This window comes from Eumetopias jubatus, unplaced genomic scaffold (assembly GCF_037043125.1).
Source record: "Eumetopias jubatus isolate StellerSeaLion01/CBP00866 unplaced genomic scaffold, mEumJub1_p1.0 scaffold_5, whole genome shotgun sequence".
Lineage (NCBI taxonomy): Eukaryota > Metazoa > Chordata > Mammalia > Carnivora > Otariidae > Eumetopias > Eumetopias jubatus.
In genome coordinates this window covers 53,878,075-53,900,320 of record NW_028274811.1, presented here as the reverse complement: position 1 = coordinate 53,900,320, position 22,246 = coordinate 53,878,075, and the positions used below count along the sequence as shown (strand labels likewise).

General features: G+C 39.7%; 2 protein-coding genes across 4 annotated transcripts in view; one reads left to right on the top strand and one right to left on the bottom strand.

Annotated features, from left to right (window-relative positions):
* The window catches only part of PTCD2 (pentatricopeptide repeat domain 2), a 30,994-nt gene extending 9,460 nt beyond the window's left edge, over nucleotides 1-21,534 (bottom strand). The window contains exons 1-8 of one of the 2 annotated variants that reach the window (XM_028089620.1): nucleotides 21,412-21,534; nucleotides 19,949-20,041; nucleotides 16,507-16,636; nucleotides 11,812-11,929; nucleotides 9,051-9,129; nucleotides 8,518-8,609; nucleotides 5,905-6,018; nucleotides 2,199-2,273 (exon numbers count right to left, since the gene is read on the bottom strand). In XM_028089620.1, coding sequence (XP_027945421.1) covers nucleotides 2,199-2,273; nucleotides 5,905-6,018; nucleotides 8,518-8,609; nucleotides 9,051-9,129; nucleotides 11,812-11,929; nucleotides 16,507-16,636; nucleotides 19,949-20,041; nucleotides 21,412-21,523 — 813 coding nt within the window. In that variant the 5' untranslated portion in view covers nucleotides 21,524-21,534. Of the gene's footprint in view, nucleotides 1-2,198; nucleotides 2,274-5,904; nucleotides 6,019-8,517; nucleotides 8,610-9,050; nucleotides 9,130-11,811; nucleotides 11,930-16,506; nucleotides 16,637-19,948; nucleotides 20,042-21,411 lie in introns of those variants that run through there. The other variant, XM_028089621.2, reaches the window with a different exon arrangement.
* A 91-nt stretch (nucleotides 21,535-21,625) lies between these two features.
* MRPS27 (mitochondrial ribosomal protein S27) overlaps nucleotides 21,626-22,246 on the top strand; it is a 105,062-nt gene continuing 104,441 nt past the window's right edge. For both annotated transcript variants that reach the window (XM_028089618.2, XM_028089617.2), the window contains exon 1: nucleotides 21,626-21,714. In XM_028089618.2, the coding sequence (XP_027945419.2) occupies nucleotides 21,642-21,714 (73 nt within the window). In that variant the 5' untranslated portion in view covers nucleotides 21,626-21,641. The remainder of the gene's footprint in view (nucleotides 21,715-22,246) is intronic.

Here is a 22,246-nt window from a genome sequence, read left to right as displayed (position 1 = left end):
TCCAACCTCACTTCACCTCTAAGAAAAGTTGCCAATGATCCATAGAACACTCCTCTCCCCACACTCTTGTGTACCTCTTTCCTGCATAATGCAATGAACTACCTGAAATGCTAGCAATTCTACTTCAGTCCCAATCATGAAATGAGTTCATCTGCAGGCCACTCTCTCTCTCAGAAGGAATGATATACTTGGGTACCCAGAGCTGTCCAAATCCAGTAGGAAGCAGAGAAGAAGGTACAACACATATGGCACCTCCTGGAAGACCAGGCTTCCTAATGTGTTTGGCTTACTGATATTGTTGGCTCAAACAACCGGAACTTCTGGACTCTGGACCTTTGCCACCTCGACCTCCCAGATCTGCTTATGCCTGTGAGTTTTTCAGGCTGACCCATCTGCTCTGATCTGCAGTTTCTGCATAGGCATGCAGTCTTGGGATAGGGGCTGTCTGCAGCAGGCTCTGATGGGGTTTCTATACACTGGTGCTATTTCTTCCCTTTTTCTGATAATTCCTCTGCCTCACCACTGATGTCTTATTAAACTCACTTCTGGGTTCTCCTTTTTTTGTGGCATTTGTTGGTTCCTATCAGATCTGCGGCTGGTTTTATATAGATGAGCTCTCAACTGACAGCTCTGACATTCATCCCCCCTCTAGGCTCATGTCCTTTAAAAACTGCAAGATCTCTTTTTGGATACTTTCCTAGTATTTAGTCTCTTCCCTTCCAAAACCATCCTTTTTTCAGGGTCTCTATTATCCCTGTGCCTATCTTTCTGGTTCCCTAGGCTCATCTTTCCCTCACATGAACGGACTTTGAAAAGGTATTCTTATCTCAGACATCTTGGCAACCTTATTCTCTAAAGTTTACCATAAAGGCTCATCTAGTCCTTCTCTTGAAAGTCATCTGGGCACTGGTCTGGGGGTAACATTTGAGGATAATCACTATGGAAGAAATGAAAACCATGGAGCCTTGGAGTTATGCCCAATTCCTACTCACTAGGTTCTAGGATTTGTTGAATATAAATATTTAACACACTTCATTTCAAACAAATAAAACTGGTATTACCAAGCATTCACTGAACACTGATTACATGCCAGGTACTGTGTTAACTACTTTAAATGCATTAGTCTTTCAATTTTCATAATGAAAGGACAGTAATATATTTATTACTACTGTTGTTCCAGATAAAAGGAAAATGGGGACCATAGAGTTTAAGTAAGTTGCCTAAGGATGAGCTCAAGGCTAGTAAGAAGTGGTTACGTTTAAAAGTTTACATTCTTTTAAATGGAACCCTCAGCAAAACTAATCTCCCAGCACAGAATGCCCTTTCACTCTCAGCCCTCCAAACCCATGGCCCTGTCCTCCCTCAGACACTGCTCAGCAATTCTCTCCTCCCTGAGATATGCTCAGTCTGTTCCCACTGGCCAGTCCTTCACTCCCCATGCTGCAACACTGCACTGGCTGTGAGCCCTTATCCTAGTTCATACCGTATTGGTGTTAACACATTTCTCTTCTTTTGACAATGTTTTCCTCATCTTGACCCCTTAATGTTTCAGGAGACTAAGTTCTTGAAAGTTAGGGGCTTTCTTTTCAACACCCCATAACACAAGTATAGTCACCATAAGCAGGGCCTCAGTAGGGGCCAGCTGAGTGGGGCACATGGTGTCTCTAATGACCACAGAGTCTCCCAGTCTTTTTCATTGCTCCAGGAAGGTGTGGATGACTCACCGCTTACTGGGGCAAATGGGCCATGGCAGTCTGGCAATATAGAATGAAAACAGCTAACACATACTGAGTGCTTACCATGTCAAGCACTATTTTATGCACCATAGGTATACTAACTCCCTATGTTAGGCACCATGAGTCAGATGCAATTAGCACAAAGATTTTTCTCAAGTCTTTGTCAAGAGAAAATAGAGACCATCTCCTTCCTCTCTGTATCTACAGCCTTCTGTGGTCGTGTGTTATGCCTGCAGCATTTAGCTACATCTTATATCTGAGCATATCTACATTTTCTACCTATTTATAAATGTCTGTATTGACTCCTGTTACAGGGCCTATACTGTAACACAGAGCTCAATAAATCACTGAAATGAATCAAGATCTTGGGAGATCAAAATTCATCATACCTATATAAAAAAAATCTAGACATCATTTTGCCACCTTTCATGCCTTACTTTAAACAATAAAGAAGTCACTTACATTTAAATTAGTGCAGACTATGTTTTCTTGCTTCATGATTTGGGAAAAAATGGATATAGCTTTTGCCACCTGGTTCTAGAAGAAAAAAAAACAAGTTATACTCCAAATCATATGAACATTCCTCTGCTATCATAAAGATTGTTATTTTTTTTTTAAGATTTATTTGACAGAGAGCACAAGTAGGAGGAGCAGCAGAGGGAGAAGCAGGCCCCCTGCTGAGCAGGGAGCCCGATGCAGGACTTGATCCCAGGACCCCGGGATCATGTTCTGAGCTGAAGGCAGACTTTTAACCGACTGAGCCACCCAGGCGTCCCACATAAAGATCATTTAAGTAGAGTAGGATATTCTTGTTCATTGGTGCCCCAGGGGTTTTGAAGTCCACAAAGTTTTTTTGGTAATCAAAAATGAACTTTCTATAGAATGTTTCCTACAGTTGCATATTACTGAATTTTAAAAATAGCTTCCAAAACATTTTATTTTTATTGAAGTAGAGTTGACACACGACGTTAGAGTAGTTTCAGGGGCACAACATAGTGATTCAACAACTCTATACATTATGCTGTGCTCGCCACAAGCGTAGCTGCCATCTGTCACCATACAGTGCTATCACAATGCCATCGACTATATTCCCAATGCTGTGCCTTTCATTCTGTGATCTATGCATTCCAAAGCTGAAGATTACTCAATGTTTTAATAATCCTCCTGTGTTCCAGTTTTTAAGATGGAGGCATGAATTTGGCATTTCTCCTTATTCCACTGGAAGACTTAAAAAAAAAAAAAAAGAAAAAAAAAATTGAGAAGTAGAAATGCAAACTCCATCTCTGACATCATTAGAAGGTCCAAGCCACAGAAGAGACGGAAGCACTGGCAACAATATAGGAGACGGAGCACAGGGGTAAGGTCTGGACAAAGCAGTGTGCAGAGACCACTGCTGCCTATCTTAGCAAGAGCCCACCAAGTAGTTCTCAAATGTGAGGGGCATCCCCTGAAGTACAAAACCTAAATTCCATTTATAGTGATGGTAATGGAATTTAGGACTATGAGAAATCCTCTGGACCCTTCTTGTGGCAAAGGTGAGGCCAATCAAAAATTTAAACAGATAAGCCATATTTGCAGGAAACAGACCGTCATTACAGCAGTGTCAGAGAATGAGATTTTTCATTGAAAACCGCCTCCGTGCCTATTCCCATTAGCTAGGGAGAAATAAAGCCTAGGCAGACAAAATGCATACATTAAAAAAAATTCCTTCTAGTCTGGAGCATGGCAACATGTCTCTGGTCTCTCTCTGACATGAATCTTCTGTAAGCGGTTGGTCTAAGAAACTTGCTTTCAATGACGAGTACTCAAAAATGTGCCAGCACATGATCTATATAAAGACACTAGGACGAACAAAAGAGTGAGAAAAGGGATATAAAAATCAGAAAGAAACAAAATCAGAAAATAACTGGCAGATGAAGAAACCCCAACAGGGAAATGTTACCATGGATACAGAGGACAATAATGAGAAAAACAAACAAGATCAAGTAACTCAGAAGCAGGAAAATAAAAAAATCAGACAGGCTTCAGCTTTCTCCACAGCAACATTCTATACTATAAGACAGAAGAGCAATGCATAGAAAAACTTCAAGAAAAACAAGTGTCACTTCAAAATTTTATATCTGGTCAAAATGTAGTTCAAGCCAAAAACCAGGCAAATAATTTTAAATACCAAAAACCTGGGGAATAGTCTTCCTCTGAAGAAGGAAGATACTTTACTAGAAGACACATTTCAATCAACAAAGAGATGACTGGAAAACCAACAGTAAATGAATATTTTTAAATATGTAAATATATTTAAATATATGTAAGAATATATATTTAAATACATACAGGACCAAAACAAATGTGGGGAATATGGTTACAGAATGGAGCACAAGTGTTATATTCTCAAATAATGAAGACAAAGGAAGAAAGAGTGTAAGAGAAAGTACGCCTATTGCCTTGTCTTTATTACATGGGGTCAGAAAAACAGCATTTAAAGCTGACAAATCAAGCACACTTAAGAGAAAAATGAGTACTATGAAAGGTAATGTATCAACCAGAATTGGGTGTGGAGAAGAAGGAAAATGAGGGAAAAAAGAGGAAATATACTAATTTCAGCATTAGTTACATTAGGGAATTAACAGGTACAGTCATGGTAACCAGAGGACTAAGCATATGAAATCAAGTTATGGTTTTAAAGTAACCACTAAAGCAAAAACACAAACCAAAACAAAGAAAACCATTACATGCTAGAAGTAATTTTAAAAGTTATAAAAACAAAGTATAACTGAAACCTAAAATTAAACATGACGTGTCTATCTAGATGGGTTAACTAGATAGTTAAAAGAAAGACTAGCCGTGTATCGTGTATCATGAAACAAAGTTCAAATCTATGTAGTGTACAAGATACACAAAAACAAACCAATTCAGAAAGACTGCAAATAAAAGGATAGGAAAAGGTGTATAGGAGGCGAATACAAACCCAATTAAACCAAAGAGGCATAAAGAGATATTAACATTAGGTAAGGTGAAATTTAGAGTGGAAGCATGAAACAAGACCAAGACAGGCACTTTGTAATGCTACAGTGATAGATTCACAATGATAAATGCATCAGTGTTATATCATAACTGTACATATCTATGCACCAAATGGTGTAACTTAAACACACATAAAAGAAAAAACTAGAGGAGCTACAAAAAGGAACAAACATTCTTAAAAAGGGACTTTAATTCATCTCCTTCAGCTCATGACAAATTCGGACAAAGCAATCCCCCTGGCCAGACAGGCAAGCTTAGAAAGTTAAAGCAGCAGAAACTAGCAACTGTGTATCCTCTTCAGTCTTTGTCTTTCAATGACTTCCCTAGAAGGAGATGCAAATAGATCTCCCTGATATTTTCATTTCTAATTAATGATAAAAAGGGTTCTCTAGCCATACTTTACCAGCTGGATAAATAAACTGGCTTGGTTATTTTTGTTGCCCTAAAATCTTCTTCTACCACATATGAAATGTTTAACATATTTCACATTTTCTTAAGCCTTGGAATAGGACCTCTTGGGAAGAAGGGCTCTTCAAGAGGGGGGGTATTCCAGGGTTCCAACTCTAACTGTCCTTTACTGCTTGTGACAGCAGGCAGGTCCTCTCTTCTCTCTCTGACCTCAGTTGCCTCCATTTATTTGTCCAGAGATGGGGGGGTGGGGGGCTAAAAGATCACTGAAACCGCTTCCAAATAAGAGTATTTGGGTTGAACTAAGAAATGTAAGCTGACCCCACTTAAACAATGAGCTGACCCAGGATTCCTCATTCATCTGAGGTAAATTTCCCTATGGAGAGCATTAAGTTAAACTGTTCTGAAAATATTACATAGTAAATCAATCATTTGAAATTTTCACTTGAATTACTTGAGAAATTTCTCTCAGAGTAGAGCTTCCCTCACTGAGTCTCCCCAGAATCTTGGCCAGCCCCTTCTAAGTAGCAATGCATGGTAGGTCCTCAACTGCAAACAAAACATCCTTTGGAGGCACAGGTATGGATGTAGGTTGCCATGGCACCAAAGGCATTGGTCTTTTTATGGGAACTTTTTCTTTAGGATACAGTCAGAAGGAAAAAATAAATAAAAACAAGAACAAATGAAGGCAGTCAAGGCTTCCACTCTTGACTCACTAATGTGCACCCCAAAGCCTTACCTGATTCAGAGCTAATGCCACAGCAAAACAAGATGCTCTCCTGGAGAGGACTTCTCCTTTGATCAGGGCTTCTTCTCTTAATGTACTACAGATTTTCAAAGATTCAGGGCTATTCTGGCAGGAGACAGAATTGCTCAGTAAATAAATGTCATGCACCTTGAAGTTTAATAAAATGATTAATAGTGTTCAGTATTTCAGATTTCCTTTTGTAAGAATTTCCCAGAGCCCATCTCAAGCCACTTAAGAGATTAAGCCCCATATAGAGACAACTTGCAAACAGACCTAATTATCTACACATTAGCAGTTCAAATGTCTACATTAACTTCATTTGTAAAGCCCTTTGTCAATTTTCTGAATTGGGGCTTTTTGACCACCAGTGTACAGATCTCTTTGTATCTGGGCAGACTGGTTTCTAGACACAAGTACCATAATGTAAAGGTGTAAAATCTCAGTTTGTTACTATATTAAATAATAGTGTAAAGCTTAGCAACACTGAAAAGTTTTCCTGAGGGAAGTTCCAATCTGAAAATATCCATGTAAGTAAAATACTTGAAAACATGAACACTTATATGAATGTAAGCCATGAAGAATCCCATGAAAATAGAAAACTTAAAAACAAATCCACGAACATGAACGACACACAAACCATCAGACAGCAATGGTAAAACTGAATCTTCTTCCTTTGTACACGCTATAGGTGGATTAGGTTTATAAAAACAGCATTAGCTTTGCATCTATGTCTATCTGTCATGACATGATTCACAACTCAAAACCTAAAGTAAAAACTGAATTTGATGAGCGAAGGCAGTTCCCAGAATTGATCTGTAATTTGTAATGGCTGACTATTTCAATTTTTCAACTCTCATCTCCACTGAGTAAAACAAGTTATTTTTAGACACAACATAGGGGAGAAATGTCATCCGGCCTTCCTAAATAGCAGAATTAAATTCTCTCCACTTCATTATACACTCAGGGAGGCATCTCTAAAAAGGTCAGAAAGCTCAGTATTACAGTGCTGAATAAGCTGACACTTAAGTGTTGTGTGTTTGGTTGGCCTTCTGTTTCACAGAAAAAGAAAATGGTACAACTGGGAAGGATGACATAGGGGCGCCTGGGTGGCGCAGTCAGTTAAGTGTCTTGACTTTTGGTTTCAGCTCAGGTCATGATCTCAGGGTTGTGAGATCAAGCCTTGTGTCCAGCTCTGCACTCAGAGCAGAGTCCGCTTGTCCCTCTCCCTCCCCTTCTGCCTCCCTGCCCCAGCCCCCACTCACACACTCTCTCTCTCAAATAAATAAATAAAATCTTCAAAAAATAAAGAAAGGATTACCTAATAATCTAGCAATGAGCCAACTAAGACCCTCAGGGGCCAAGTCTAGCCTATGGCTAAAAATGGTTTTCATACTTTTAAAGGTTTGTAAAAACAAAAACAAATTACAATGTGCAACAGAGACCATATGTGGTAGAGACCATACATGGCCTCTAAAGCCTAAAGCATTTACTTACTATCTGGCCTTTTATAGTAAAAGCTTGGGGCTCTTGAATTCAACCCTTTCATTTTATAAATAAATTAAGTGACCACTTCAAAGCCAGTTAATGCTAAAGTTGAGACTAGACTTCAAGTTTCTCAATTTCCAGGATGGTTTTCTTTCCACTATAACGCTACTGCCTCTCTTGTTTTGGAAAATTGGTATTGCTTCAATTTTCAGGGAAGTGTTTTAATGGCCCATGTTCTTCCACCTTGCCTGGTGTTCCTTCATTTTTGCCATAACAAGGTTTTGTTAAGTTTCCAAAGTTTAAATGACATGAATGTCTACAGTAATGCATAGAACTTTGGTCGCTGCACTTTATCAGTCATCCTTTATTCACTGATTCATTCAATCAATAAGGGAGAAATAGTTTCTAAGTATAAAAAACAATCCCGATACAGTAATGACATAATGGACTTATAAGTAATATTTCCCGTCATCAAAGAGTTCATTTTAATGTCACATACATTTACTAAAGATCAATTGTATACCAGGGTGCTGTTAGGTGCTGGCATACAAAAATGCCACAAGCTTATCCTCAAGCGGAGAGGATGAAACATCCATTTACTTAGAACATCAGGCAGTGGTGTCACATAGGTGATACAAATAGAGCACAACTAGAGAATGTTGGGCAACAGACATTACTTCAAACTTTGAACCACCGACAAATTTACAGATAATAATAAAGTAGCCCTTCAGTTCACCAATGAAGGATGGTCAGATTTCCATGGGAGAGAACTACAGAGAAGACTTGTCTAGTGGAGTCCAGCTTGAGCCGGATAATAAGAGGACTGACTGACTGTACAGCAGAGCTTGAACCCAGCATACTGTTTCTTGTTCTCCCTACCTATACAATTGCCAGAGAAGGGTGAAAGATGATAAAATTGCTTTTCCCATGATAAAACTGTGCGATGTGGCTAACTTGAGTTTTCTAAAAAAGAACACATTTAAAATGGAAATATCTGTACCAGATGGGAAAAAAAGACTTCAGAGAAACTATATTTTTCTTTGTAGAGGAAAAAAAATAATAAATTCTCTCTCAAACAGTACCCACAGTGCTCTAAAAGTTAAGGGAAGACATTCTTACCAGTTTGTAGCAAATCGCAAAAGCAAGGACATAGGTGTCTTTGTTGAACTTCACATCTTGGTTTTTCATCTCTATCAGTACTTCCAATGCACCTACCAAAAGTGACACGTGGGTGGGCAGTGTTAAATGCATCCAAATGAGTTCAGAGTCCTTGGCTATTTATCCCCAGAGTTCTAATCTGTTCAGTACCATCTACTGAAAAGTGTATTCCAGAAGCACAATAAAAGCTATCTGTCAAAGTCATTTAGCAATTAACTAAATTTCAAAAAAAAAATTATTAAGTCATACAGCAAGAACTAATATTTAAAAACCTATTATACTTTCAACATAAGTAAAATCTGGGTGTTTAGCTTAAGGCATGACATGATTTGCAACAAAGTTGTTTTTCAGACTTAAAAGAATGAAATCTCCATAATTCAGCCACTCATCATGAATATAAGCATCATTTTTGCATGGTCCACTGTTTTTCCTAACTGCTATACCTATACCAGCAAAGACAGAATTTTTCAGCAAACATAAATTCCAATACTTACTTGAATACTTGCCTTTGATAAATAACATATCTATCAAAATATTGAATGATGTGGAGTCTGAGAAGAAACCTCGTAAATGCTATTGAAAAAAAACAAAACAATACCGGTTTGGTTAAAAGCTGTAACTATTTAGTGAATACTTATTCTTATACTCCATCTTCTCTATCCAGGACTTATTTTTGTGTATTCTTTATCCATTTGGTTCCCTGAATTCTCTAATAAATTTCTGATACACCAGGATTTATTTTTCAAAAAAATTCAAATGCTGCCCCTCTTTTGGCTGTCATGCCTTTGGCAATGGGCACACCCAACAAGAGACAAGAGGTATGGCAAGAGTTCTCTGAGTTTCAAAAATACACTGAAGAACACGTTCATTAAACATGGCTCTCCTCACTAGGAGAAAAGAAACAAGCCAATTCACCCTGATAAGGGTGGTCCTGGAATGTGGGTGGCAGCATATTAATATGAAATGGCAGGTATAAGCATGCTTGAAGACTAAGCAAGGAGAGTCTTATACAACTATGATCCTCTTCTGGCAAATGAATAATAAAGAGTAATTCACTTTTTGAAATAATTCACTAAAAGTGGTTCCTGACGTTTTTTTCCTCAACATTCTTAATCTCATGATAATACAACACATGCTACTGAAAGTGCCATTAAATGCCCTGCTCAAGTTTGTTCTTATTTTGAGAACCTACTATGTAGACCCTGCTCTAAAGGCTGAAAATAAATGATGAACAAGACACATAAGCCTGCCCTAACTCTAGTGGGGCTTATAGTCTAGTAGAGCTTAAATTCTTGCATGGGAGACAATGAACAAGGGAGTAAAACCTGTGAAAAAAGTAAAAATGTAATCTCAAGTTATCAATAAGGGCGATGAAGAACAACGAAGCAGGAAAAAGGGACAGAGAAGATGATAGAAGGTCGTCAGAGAAGACTTTCTGAGAAAAGAACTCAATGAAGTAAAGTAGAGCCTCAATAATGAGAATGTAGACCACTCTAGTCTGAGGACGTGGGTATGGCATCTCTTAAAAAGAATAAGGCCCAGAGAGGAATGAGCAAGGGGGACGGCAGGCGATGAGATACTATAAGGGGCATCTAAGTCATGACCAGGGGTCTGCATTCTACTCTAAGTGAGACGGGGAGTGCCCAGAGCAGCCCTGTCCACAGTGTACGCCATCTATGTGGTTCTATATTTTCAAGTAGCTTCATTAAAAAAGGTAAAAATACATGCTCAGTTTTAATAATGTTACTTAACCCACTAAATTCAAAATATAATTTCAGCATGTAATCAATAAAAAAATGAATAAAGTACTTTATTTCTTCTTTTGTATACTAAGCATTTGAAATGCATCAGGTATTTTACCCTTATAGCACATGTGGTTTGAACTAGCCACGGTCCAGGGGCTCCGGAGATACATGCCTTTAGTGCCTACTGCACTGGCAACACCACAGGGTTCTGGGTAGGGGACACACTAAATTAAGAGTGGAAACAGGATTAGGCTTTAGGTCACTGGACTCAAATTCAGTTTATTCTGCTACTCCAGGAAACTTGGTTGTATATGAGTATTTCAGACATGAGTCTAAGTTAAAGAAAACAAAAACAAAAAGTAAAGTTGCATTTTCTTTCTTTTTGTTTTTTATCATTATACTCATGGCTGTCACTGCAGTAAAGTTTTCATTTTCCTTTAATTACAACATATGATTATTGAATAGTCAAACAATACAAAAAGGTATAGAGTAAAAAGTGAGAATTTCCTGTACTTCTACCCCCTAAAGATAAGCAGTAGGGGATTCATTAGATTCTTACAGATTTTTAATACATATATACTAAAATGTAAATATGTATATTTCTTCTTTTAGGAAAAAAACAGGTTCAAACCAATCCACACTGTTGCAAAACCACCTTTTCTCTCGTAACTAATATTTTATAGTCATTTTTCTAAACCATAGGTGTCCTTAAAAGAGGGGCAAGAGAAGAGTTAACAGTTCCATCATGCACAGGACACTTGAGATGAAGAGTACTAGACAGAAAGAGAACTTAGGAGGGTTCCAAAAAATACAAAAGTATCCCAGGTGGCCAGCCCTGGCTCCAAAATAAATGTTTCTGACCATGCATAAGTTTATGTCTCTAAGACCCAGTTTTATCATCTGTAAAATGGATAGATTAATAGTATCTACCTCAGCAGGGTCTGTGGGAAACAAATCAAACAGATACAGTGCTTAAGCACAATGCTGAGGACACAGTAAATAGTCAGTAAATAATTACAAAAATAATCACTGTTATCTTTGCTTTAGGAATAGAAAATCAGAAGATGTGAAAGTATTCTGAAAACAGAAAAGCACTTTACAATGTGGCCATCAACCAGAAGTAAAAAATACAACCACAAAGGAGAAGCACATGAGAAGGTTAAGAAAGGCAATCTTAAAATGGTAGCCAGCCTTAAACTACTGCCCACTAAAAGCTTCTCAGAGAGGAGGTCAGTACCAAGTCACACCCAAAGCAATTTGTACATACAGCTCTTCTGCACCTGTCCTACACCTCTTTATTAAAAGACCTAGGCCTTTTCATAGCAAGGACTCTACGGACACCTTAAAATGCACGTCAACACTGATTCCTTCAGCCCAGCAGCCTTGCTCTGAAAATCTAACCCAGGAATAATGTGCAGAAGAGAGATGCCTTCGCTAACATCACTAAAAACACCCCATGCTCAGCAAAAGGAAATCACATCGACAGGGAAAGCAATCAGGGGACAATAACCTGGTCTTTGATGAGTTCCACTGCAGATTCCTCAAGATCCAACTCATAGCACAACCTCATGAAAAGTGGTCCAAATTTATACTCCCCGAAAGTCACATTTCTGTTCTCTGCATGGTACCTGGTGATCAAAATGATTCCATGAGCCAAACAGTGGATGCAGAGAAAAGGACAGGAAGATTTTGGCATACACTCTGTTAAACATTGGGGACACAATAAAGCATGAGGTACTCTCAGTCTGGAGGGAGAAAAGTACAGAAATGAAGATAATCAGAGGAATTCTGGAGTGCAGAAGTATACCAGGCATTTAAATAAAAGTGTTAGATGCCCACATAATCAGGTGAAATAAAAGAATGGAAAAATGTACATTGTAATCGTCTCCTCAATTTATTAACAACCTGCTAGGACTGAATGTTAGCATATGTCAGGGAGTAACAGGGACCTTGCATCAGCAAGCCCATGACAATGGCACTGTCTCTGTGTGGACCTCATCTAGAGAGGAACAAATGGAAGCAGTGAAGTGATGCTATGCTCTGTCCCTCTCAAATCTGACTTCTCCATATAGGATGGCAGACAACCTACAGATGTACTTTACAGTTTAGACCCATCTGTTTTTCTCTGCTCAGGCAAAGGCATATGTGAACTACCATCAATTAACAATTGAACAAATTAAAAACCATTCTGAAGTTTAGTTTTACGAAAAGGCTAATTTCAAAGACAGTGACATCTTTTATGTGGCTTGAGATTTCTACAAGCAGTCAGCCACCAGTGAGAACTGTAGAACTGAAAATTGCTAGCATAAATTTACTTTCAATAACCAACTCTTTCTGTTTTAGAAACCAAGAAGACAATCTGGTGACAAAATAAGTATCTCATGATTACATGTAAACCAGATTTTAGTAAGACTCATTATGTGAATAAATCACACATACCATGGGGAGAAGCTGACTTTAAAGACAGAATACTTTTTACCTTGCTGAAATCACAGAAGAAAGTCAGAGTAACATTATGGATAGTGTATCCTAAACATACATACTGCCAAACAGAATGACGATAGGTACTTTTATTTTTTTTTCATTTTATTTACTTGAGAGAGCAAGCAAGTGAGCACAAATGAGAGAGAGCACAAGGCGGGGCAGAGGGAAAGGGAGAAGCAGACACCCCTCTGAGCAGGGAGCCCAACAAGGAGCTCCATTCCAGGACCCAAGGATCATGACCTGAGCTGAAGGCAGATGCTTAATTGACTGAGCCACCCAGGCGCCCTGAGAACATGTACCTTTAAAGATGCATTTCATAATCGAATTATAGAAGTAACAAAATATATTCATTGCTTCATTACAAGTTTGAATTAAATTATATCAAAGCTTCAGTTGTATACATTCAATATACAAGACTTCTAGTTGTCAATTATACCTCAATAATACTAGAGGGAAAAAAGAAGTAAGTTATTAAAAGGCAGCATAGTATAGTGATTAAGGATTTTTAGACTCTGATTCCAAACTCAGCTCTTTTACTAACTATAATGATGAGCAAATTAATTAACCACTCTATGCCTCAATTTCATCTATAAATGAAGATAAAAGTTCAAGTCAAAGGGTTTTTGTGAGGATTAAATGAGATGACATGCCTAGCACACAGAAAACCTTCCATATATGTTAGCTTTTAAGAAATGTAAGGTATGCTGTGGAAAAAAACTTTAAAAATCAAAATATCCCAAAAATAGCATTATGAAAAATTTGTGCCAGATTAAAAACAAAACAATGCAAAAACAAAAGTTTTCCCTATTTAGAGGACCTTTACACTAATAAAAATGCTAGAAATTCACAGAGATAATATATTACCTCTTCTTGACAAGAAATGTTCAAATCAGAGAATCTAAAAATCTCCCTATAAACTGCATAACAGCAGGTGGTCAAGATTATGGAGGGATTAAGTTCCTCCTCATTTTTGACTCAATAAAGAGCTTATGTTCTGGCTCATTACTGTTCTTCCCCAGCAGTGGGGTGCCTGTCTCAGCAAGAGAGAGAACAGGATGGTTAGGCCATGGACCTGCCCATCTTCCCACTTTTCATTCTCCACAAGTAAAGGGAAGAGACAGCAATTCAGCAGAGTTACCAGCATCGAATTAGCTTTGGGTAGTAAAAAGAGACTGACAGTAAAACAGGCCAGAGGGTCTCAATGATTCAACTTTGTGAAACAGAAACAGAATTAGGATGTTAATACTGTGTGACTGTAAATTAGCATAACCCTCCTAGAAAATAACGTGACACTTTGTATAGACAAGTTTTAAAAGGTTCCTATCTTCTGATCACCACCAAAACATAAAGAGTAAGTTTTATGCATAGAATTGCTCATTATGGCATTATTTATACTGATGAAAAATCAAATAATGCATTCAACAATAGCAGCACAATTAATTAGAAAACCTGACATACAATGGAATATTGTAAAGCCATTAAAATATAATTCCTAAGTATATCATTTTTTTAAAAGATTTTATTTATTCATTTGACAGAGAGAGAGAGAGCACAGGCAGGGGGAGCGGCAGGCAGAGGGAGAGGGAGAAGCAGGCTTCCCGCTGAGCAGGGAGCCTGACATGGGGCTCGATCCCAGGACTCTGGGATCATGACTCAAGCCAAAGGCAGACACTTAACCAGCTGAGCCACCCAGGTGCCCCAATTCCTAAGTATATCATTAACAAGCAAAAACATATATGCTATAATACTAACTAGAAAACACTATCATTATATATACAACCCAATTAGAAATGTGTAAATAAACACCACCAAAACCACACAACCTTTGCACATAAAAAATCAGTGAGAAAGTATAAGAATATCAACAGTGGTTGATCCATTCAGAGGTGGAACTCTTGCTTCTCCCCCTGCATGTGGGTTGGCCAGGTAAATCGCCTTGACCAAGAGAATGTGACAGAAGTGAAGCTGTGCCAGCTCTGGGCAGCTTTACAAGGCCTGCACCTTCTACTTGTGCTGGGTGCTAACGCAGCCCAGGCTAGACTCACAAATGGTGAGACAGTCCAAGGGGAAAGAAGCGCCACATGGACTCAGGCACCAGAAATATAAGTGAAGCTTCTTGGACCTTCCAGCTCAGCCTAGCCAGCAGCTGACTATGGATGAGCAAGTGACTGACACCAACAAAGAACGGCCCCACTAACTGGCTTCCATTCCTGACCCACAGTAATAATAGAGAATAGACAGTAATAGAAAATAGAGAAATAATAAATTGTTGTCTTGTTAAGCCATTAAGTTCTGGTGTGTAACAGCTAACCTAAGGGGCCCTGGGCGGCTCAGTTGGTTAAGGGTCTGCCTTCGGCTCAGGTCATGATCCTAGGGTCCTGGGATTGAACCCCACATCAGGCTCCTTACTCAACGGAGAGCCTGCTTCTCCCTCTCCTTCTGCCTGCTACTCTGCCTGCTTGTGCTCTCTCTCTCTGTCAAATTAAAAAAAATTAAAAGTTCTGGTATACAACAAGAGACAACTGAAATATCAGAATTTATGACATATTTCTTCTACTTTTTTGGGGTTTTTCAAACTTTCAATGAATTTAGTGTAATTTTGTGTTTTTTTTCCTTTTTAAAAATAACACAATTTTTTTCACATTATAAAACTGATAATGCCCACTATAGACAAGTTTGAGAAATCAAAAAAGTACATATTTAGAGGAAAAAAAAATGTGTAATTCCCAGAGAACCACAGTTAACTTTTGGTACATATCCTTCCAGTATTCTATATATGAACACCTTGTAGTTCTCTCTATAAATGTACAATATAAATGCAGGTCCATGTATAGAAATATATTTTTCAAGAATGTTAAAAAAAAAAGGGGGGTGGGGAGATGGGGTGGCTGGATGATGGAAAGTGGGGAGGGTATGCGTTGTGGTGAGTGCTGGGTGTTATGTAAGACTGATGAATCACAGACCTGTACCCATGAAACAAATAATACTTTATATGTTAATTAAAAAATAAAAAGGCCATGAACTTAATTTCAGAAATGAAGCCTGTTGATTTCACGTCATACACTTCCTGAGTAGGCGAAACCTTTGCCAGGTTTCCCAACAGCAGGCTATGATTACCCGTGAGTTCCCCTGACATGAGACACTGACAAGGGATCAGAGACAATGGAACATAATAGGCATACGCCAGGAGGAGGGAGCCCAACCAGGAGTCCATGAAGTGATCCAAGTGAGATACGATGAGGCCTGTACCAAGACACTGGTAATGAGGGCAGAGAGAGGAAGGCTAGAGATGAGAGATACTAGGGAAGTGGAAGCAGTGGGATTTCTTAATCTGTCAGGGAGGAGAGCAAAAGAGATTAGGGGAAAGAGGCTCCCCGGTGTCTGTCCTGAGTGGTCAGTGCAAAAGAAAACACAGCAAAAAGAAGCAAGTTGAATGTGAGGACCTAGGGGACATAGAAGAAGAGTTCATCAGGCTGGTGATTTCTTGAGGCATGAATTCTGGTTTTCTATCCTCAGTACCTGGCATATAGAAGAAATCCAGTAAGTGTTTGATAAATGAATATGAATGTCTGGAGCTCAGTGCAGGCATGTGGACAAAAGATTTAAAAGTCATCAATGCACAGGTGACAGCTGAGACCTTGTTAAGTGGATGAGACTGTTCAGGGAAAAGAACAGAATGAGAAGAGACCAAAGCTGGCAGAATTCTAGGGAAATGCCTCACCTGTAAATGACATTTTTAACCAGTTCCATATCGTCCCGGGAATCGCTCAAATGAAGCAAGGTTTTCAACTCTTCCTTCAGGATGAGCTTGTTCTGAGTCAATTTCTCTTCCATGTTTCTCAGATAGGTTGCTGGAAGAAAGCACGGTATAATGGTCATCACTCAGGCTGACTGGGACTATCAGGAATCTGGCCTCAAGAAGGGGAAGCTGGATCCTGGCACATTGCAAAGGGGCATTGAGAGGGGCTCATGACCACGTAGCTCCCATCACTGGCTAGTCTCCTAAAGAACAGTGTCACAGAAGGTCTACGAAGCAAACTAGCTGTGCTATAGGCTAGAGGACCACTGAAAACTTTCTAACATACAATCTCTGGGGGTAGGAACACAAGAATATGCAATTTGGACTATCTGGGTGACCCACACATTAAAGTTTAAGAACTCATTACCAGAGAGGCTTACCTCAAAGAACTGTACCCATAGGTGACCCATTAGGGAAAAAAAAAAAAAGTAACCAAGACATCCAAACCATCAACTGGCAGGGTACCTAGCAGGAAAAGTGAAAGGAAAATATGCAGTGAAGGTGGGTTTGCCCCAATGGCTGACTCACAAAATTCAGGAATACTTCACATCTCTTTCATTTGGTTCAACTCTACTGCTCATTTATCTTGGTCTCCCTACTCAGTTGTTAGAAAGCATGCCACAGAACTACATAATGCACAGGGGGTAAAAAAACTACCCTCTAAATAGCAGCAAGCACTCTCTGTAACAGAATTATATTAAGGTGATTACGCTCTATCTCTGTTCCCTATCTTGTATTTGACTGACTATGGAGACAGTCAAACACCAAAAGGAAACACTGCTTCTTGGCATTAGGAAGGGACCAGATTCTCAGCAGAATGGGGGTGAGATGCAAGGGCGGCATCAAAGAAGCATGTGAGCTGCCAATTAAAGTCTACAGGTTTTGCTCTAAAACCCAAAGCTGTGAAGGAAGGCTGCTTAAAGGAATGGTACAATACACATTAAAACACAAGATTGGGAAGCTGAGACAGACACTGTTCTCAATTTACAAGAAAAGAAGGCCCATTTGCTTTAAGTTAATGCTGTGGACCCTTCAATCTTTATTTGCAGAACCATATCATGGTTGAAGGTTTTAGAGATGGAAAGACCTGGGCTTTGCCACTAGTATGCTATGGGGAGACGCTTGTTTGTGAGATTTGATTCCTCACGTGTAAAGTGAGGATCATGAGAGCGACCTCATGGGGTATCCTGAGATAATGTATGTTAAGCACTTAGCACAGGGCCTAGCACATAGTAACTGCCAGTAAATCATACAGATTATTCTCATCTTCATTCTGTCACTCGTCAGATTTAAGTGAATTTATTCCGTTAATTATTTCTAAATAATTTCTAATATAAAAAATTTTAATGGGATGACTTTATATCTTATACTTTTTAATAACCTTTAAGAATCCAAAATTTCAAGAGATGTAATTTGCATTTTAAAACAAATAATCAAGATTTAAGTGCTTGTAACACAGGGAAGGCTAAGCTATGGTTCATGCCCTTAGTCTACTTGAGAAAACAAGATATATTTGTAGAAAGCTATCTGAAAACAGTGATGGAGGGGGTGACATTTGACCAACTATACACATGATACAAAAAAAAGATATCAGGGTGGCAGAAGCAGACCAGGTATGGTTGAAGCGGAGCAGTACCAGAGAGAAAGGAAGGGGCTGGAGAAGGAAGGGGTTGGGAGAAACTCAGGAGAGGGGAGCATTCTTGGTATGAGAATCAGCATGAATAATATCACAGGATGGAGCGGGCGAGGGAGTGCTGGGAGGAGAACTGTGACTAGATTAACAGGAAATCATACTGGACTCCAGAAAGGGTAAGGTCCCACTATGGAGGAGCTAGGAAGTCAGGGAGGTGTGCACAATGTGGTATATGACAGAGGACCATTGCGGGTTTTTATAATGAAGAAATGTGGATGGGATTTTATAAATATCAGACCATGGAGTAACCTGGCACTTATTATATTAATTGCCTTTCAGAACATATGCACAACTGTCCCAGCCTTAGAATGACTATGACAATTGGATCTAACTAGAAAATGACATAAACCCTAATTCTGCCAATTTTACAAAGCTCCAAAAGGTAAAGGGGTAAAAAGAAGACTGAGGTAAAATCCAGACTGAGTCTCCCATACTGAAGATGAACATATTCTCCCTCACTTTTAAAGTTTATGTTCTCATTCCACAGGTGGTATAATGTAACAAAATGATCAGTGGAGAGGTGAGGAAAGAGTGATTTCTGGAGGGCTAGAAGCAATAAGTGTTTTTTAGGTGCTCAGAAACATTTGACAGTGAGAGTAAGGAGATTTGAAAAAGTCAGTAGGGACAAACTAACTGTTACTGAAAGAGAGGAGTCTTGTTATGTTTATAAAGGAATTTAAAGTACTGGAAAAAATGTGCAGGAGAGAGAGAATGAATTCAACAAGATTTCCCAAATGCTGAAAGGAGTTAAGACCTAGGGTGGTGGTGTGTTTTCAGCTTTTTGTAATAAAAATATTCAAACATAGCCCAAAACAGAGAGAGAACATTATGCTCTCATGTGTCCATCACCCAGGCTAAACAATGACTAATATTTTGATAATTAAAAAAAAAAAAGTCTTTGTTTTAGCCTATTGATTTTTTCAGCCGAAGAGAAAAATATGAAAATGCATCACAGGGGGCACCTGGGTGGCTCAGTTGAGCTTCCGACTCTTGATTTCAGCTAAGGTCATGATCTCAGGGTCACTGGATCAAGTGAGCCCCTAGGCAGGCTCCATGCTCAGCAGGGAGTTCACTTGAGATTCTCTCTTCTCCTTCTGTCCCTTCTTCCCTCCCCCCCACCCTCACTCTCTCTCAATATTAAAAAAAAGAAAGAAAGAAAGAAAGAAAGAAAGAAAGAGAAAAAGAAAAAAGAAAATGCATCACACATGGGATAGTTTTGTTTCACTATATTTCACTTGTGTATATATATAGTATGCGTATACTGGAAATACTATGTAAAATATACTTTTTACTCAGAGGTGCATCAAAAATGTGAAAGCCAATCATCTCGAGCAGTTCTTCTCAGACTTTACTGTGCATATTAACAGTTTGGGGCTTCAAGTTTGGTATTTCTATGAAACTCCCAGTTGCTGCTGACCCCGTGATCCTTAGTCTGGATGGCATGGATCTAGAGAGGACTGATTCCAACACTAATTTTAGCATTTCTCTGGGATCCTGGGAAAAGTGACAAGAGGAGAGTGGTAGACTCTGTAGTAGTAGAAAGTGAGATGAAAAGTACATTTAAGAGTAGTCTAGGAAATTAAGAATAATCCATGTCAATTTTTTCTCAGAGATAGAGAAAAAACTTGAATGACACATTAATGAAAGAATTAACAAAACAGATTCAATTACCTTTGGTGCCAGGAAGATGACAGGCAATAGCCACCTTCTTATGCTGAAATTCTTTTAATTTCACAATATTATCTGTAAGTAGGTATCTTTTAGCTAAAAATCAAAGAAAAAAGTAAAATCATTTTCACTATCTTATACTTAGCAAAAACATGAGTAGAACTTGATTGCGTCTTTCTAATAACTGATCTTCACTTAATATAAATAATCCATTTGGACAGCTACAAATAAGTCACCCTGGTGGAAAAGTAAACATCTCTAAACTATCAGAAAATTCAAATTCTCAGCAAGTTTTGTTTTTGTGTGTGAAAGGAGCTAGTGATTAACTGTATGGAGATGGGTTGAGAGGAATCTGGGAAGTGAAAGACAAATAAATATACATTCCCCATCTAGTTATGGGATTACAAGGGAATAAAAAAACAAAAAAACAAAACTAAAGGTTACTGTTTAAACGTCAAACTGGTAAATTTAGTTTCGGTTTATCTAGGTGGAAGCGCATAGGGTAGTGCAAACAGCTAGAGTGTGACCGCTGGAATTCCCGGTTCTGCCATTTGTGAAATCAGGAGTTAAGGCCTCTCAGAATTGGGTTGTTGGTATCCTCATGATGTATCAGAAATCACTGACCACAGCTTAGTAGAAAAGATAAGTTTGGGAAACATTTCTTTTGGATGCTTGGCTGTGCACGGAGTGGAGCCTGGTCAAAGAATCATTCACTGAAGACCTCTCTGTACTGCAATAACGGGTTACCAATAAAAAAAGTGTTGTCTATTTATGAGGAGAGAGTCCAGAGATACGGTTACAGCAGGATTGTACTGATGTGCTGCCTGAGTGCAAATCCTTCCTCTACCACTTTCCTCTCACCTTGGGCTAATTACTTGGCTTAGCTGTTTCCACCCCTGTAAATAGAGGAAAGAATGGGAAACTCTCTCACCGAGGGTTGTGAAGAGAAAAGGAATTAATACACGTTAAATGCAGAGAGTAATACCTGACACCAAGTGTTAAGTATTTTATTATCACTCACCAGTATATTCAAATTTAATCATTTCCATAAAGTTATTAAGGGACAATTTTACAAATGAAAAACCTGCACAAGGTCTTCCAGACTATCAGCGGCAGAGCTGGGGCGCCAAACTCAGAGTCTAAGACCTCTGCTACCGAATTGTGCAGAACAGTACACCCAAGGGGGAGAGATTTCCAGACAACAGCGTCGCCTCCTCTGAGGGACTACTACAGCCTCAAGGTCGAGACCCCAGCCCGGCTGTCCTTTCGTTCCCAGGCACACGGGTGTCCATGACACCCAGAGCCAGTGCTGCACACGCACGCAACCAGAGGACGAAAGAGCAAGCTCGAAAGCTCCAGGCCAGAGAGTGACTGAGGAGCTGTTATTTCCCAAGTGATGCCTGCTGAGGTGTTAACCTCCCCTCTTTCCCATCCTCCCCTCCTTCACGACCAGAGGCCGCGGATACCTCCGAGAGGGCAGCGGCAGCATGTGGAGCCTGAGCCTCCCACCCGGGGATACACCGAACTCCGCAGCGCCTGCAACACGTCGTGCTTCCGCAGCCGAATCGTGGCAGCCATGCTGTCCCGGGCCACACCAACTACGGGAGCCGGAGAGGGGGGCGGAGCGTCGGCCTATGACCCCACCCCTTCCTCTGCCCGCAATCCCCGGACGTTCATCCTCTTGGTATGCTCCAAGATGGCAGCCCTCATATTGAGCCGCTGCTTCCTTCTGGCGCGGAAAGTGCCTCTGCTTCCGCTCTCTCTGGCAGGTTGGTGGCTGTTCTGCTTTTGTGGGGCTACTTCTTTAGTCACCTGATAACTCTTCCTTTAGTGAAGGGAGCTGTGGGCTTTCAACAGGACAGGAAATGCTTCTGGGATCTCGTTGCTAACCATTTGGAGCGTTGGGTAGTACAGCAAGGGGAAGTATGGCCTCGGACCCGTCTCCTTACCCAAAATAGTGCCTGCCCGTCCAGGGGTGTGCAGAGTAGATGAAGTTATGGCCATGAGGTCTTTTGCATATGATTTGCAGGGTTTGTGTGTTAGGGTCTCTCTCCTGACCATGAAGAGTCCAAATGTGCCCACTTCAGAGCTAGGAAGTTTTCCTCCCTGCTTAAGTGTCTTTGGAGGGGCGTCCTAAACCTACTCCTCACCACCTCACAGTTGGAGACCTTTGGTCTCCACTTGGGATAAGAATTTCAGTGCTAATTTCTCATTATCTGATGACCTGGGGCACAACTTTTGAGTTACCTTTCTATGCCAGTTTTCCACGTGTAGAGCCAATAGGTACTTCTGAAGTATAGT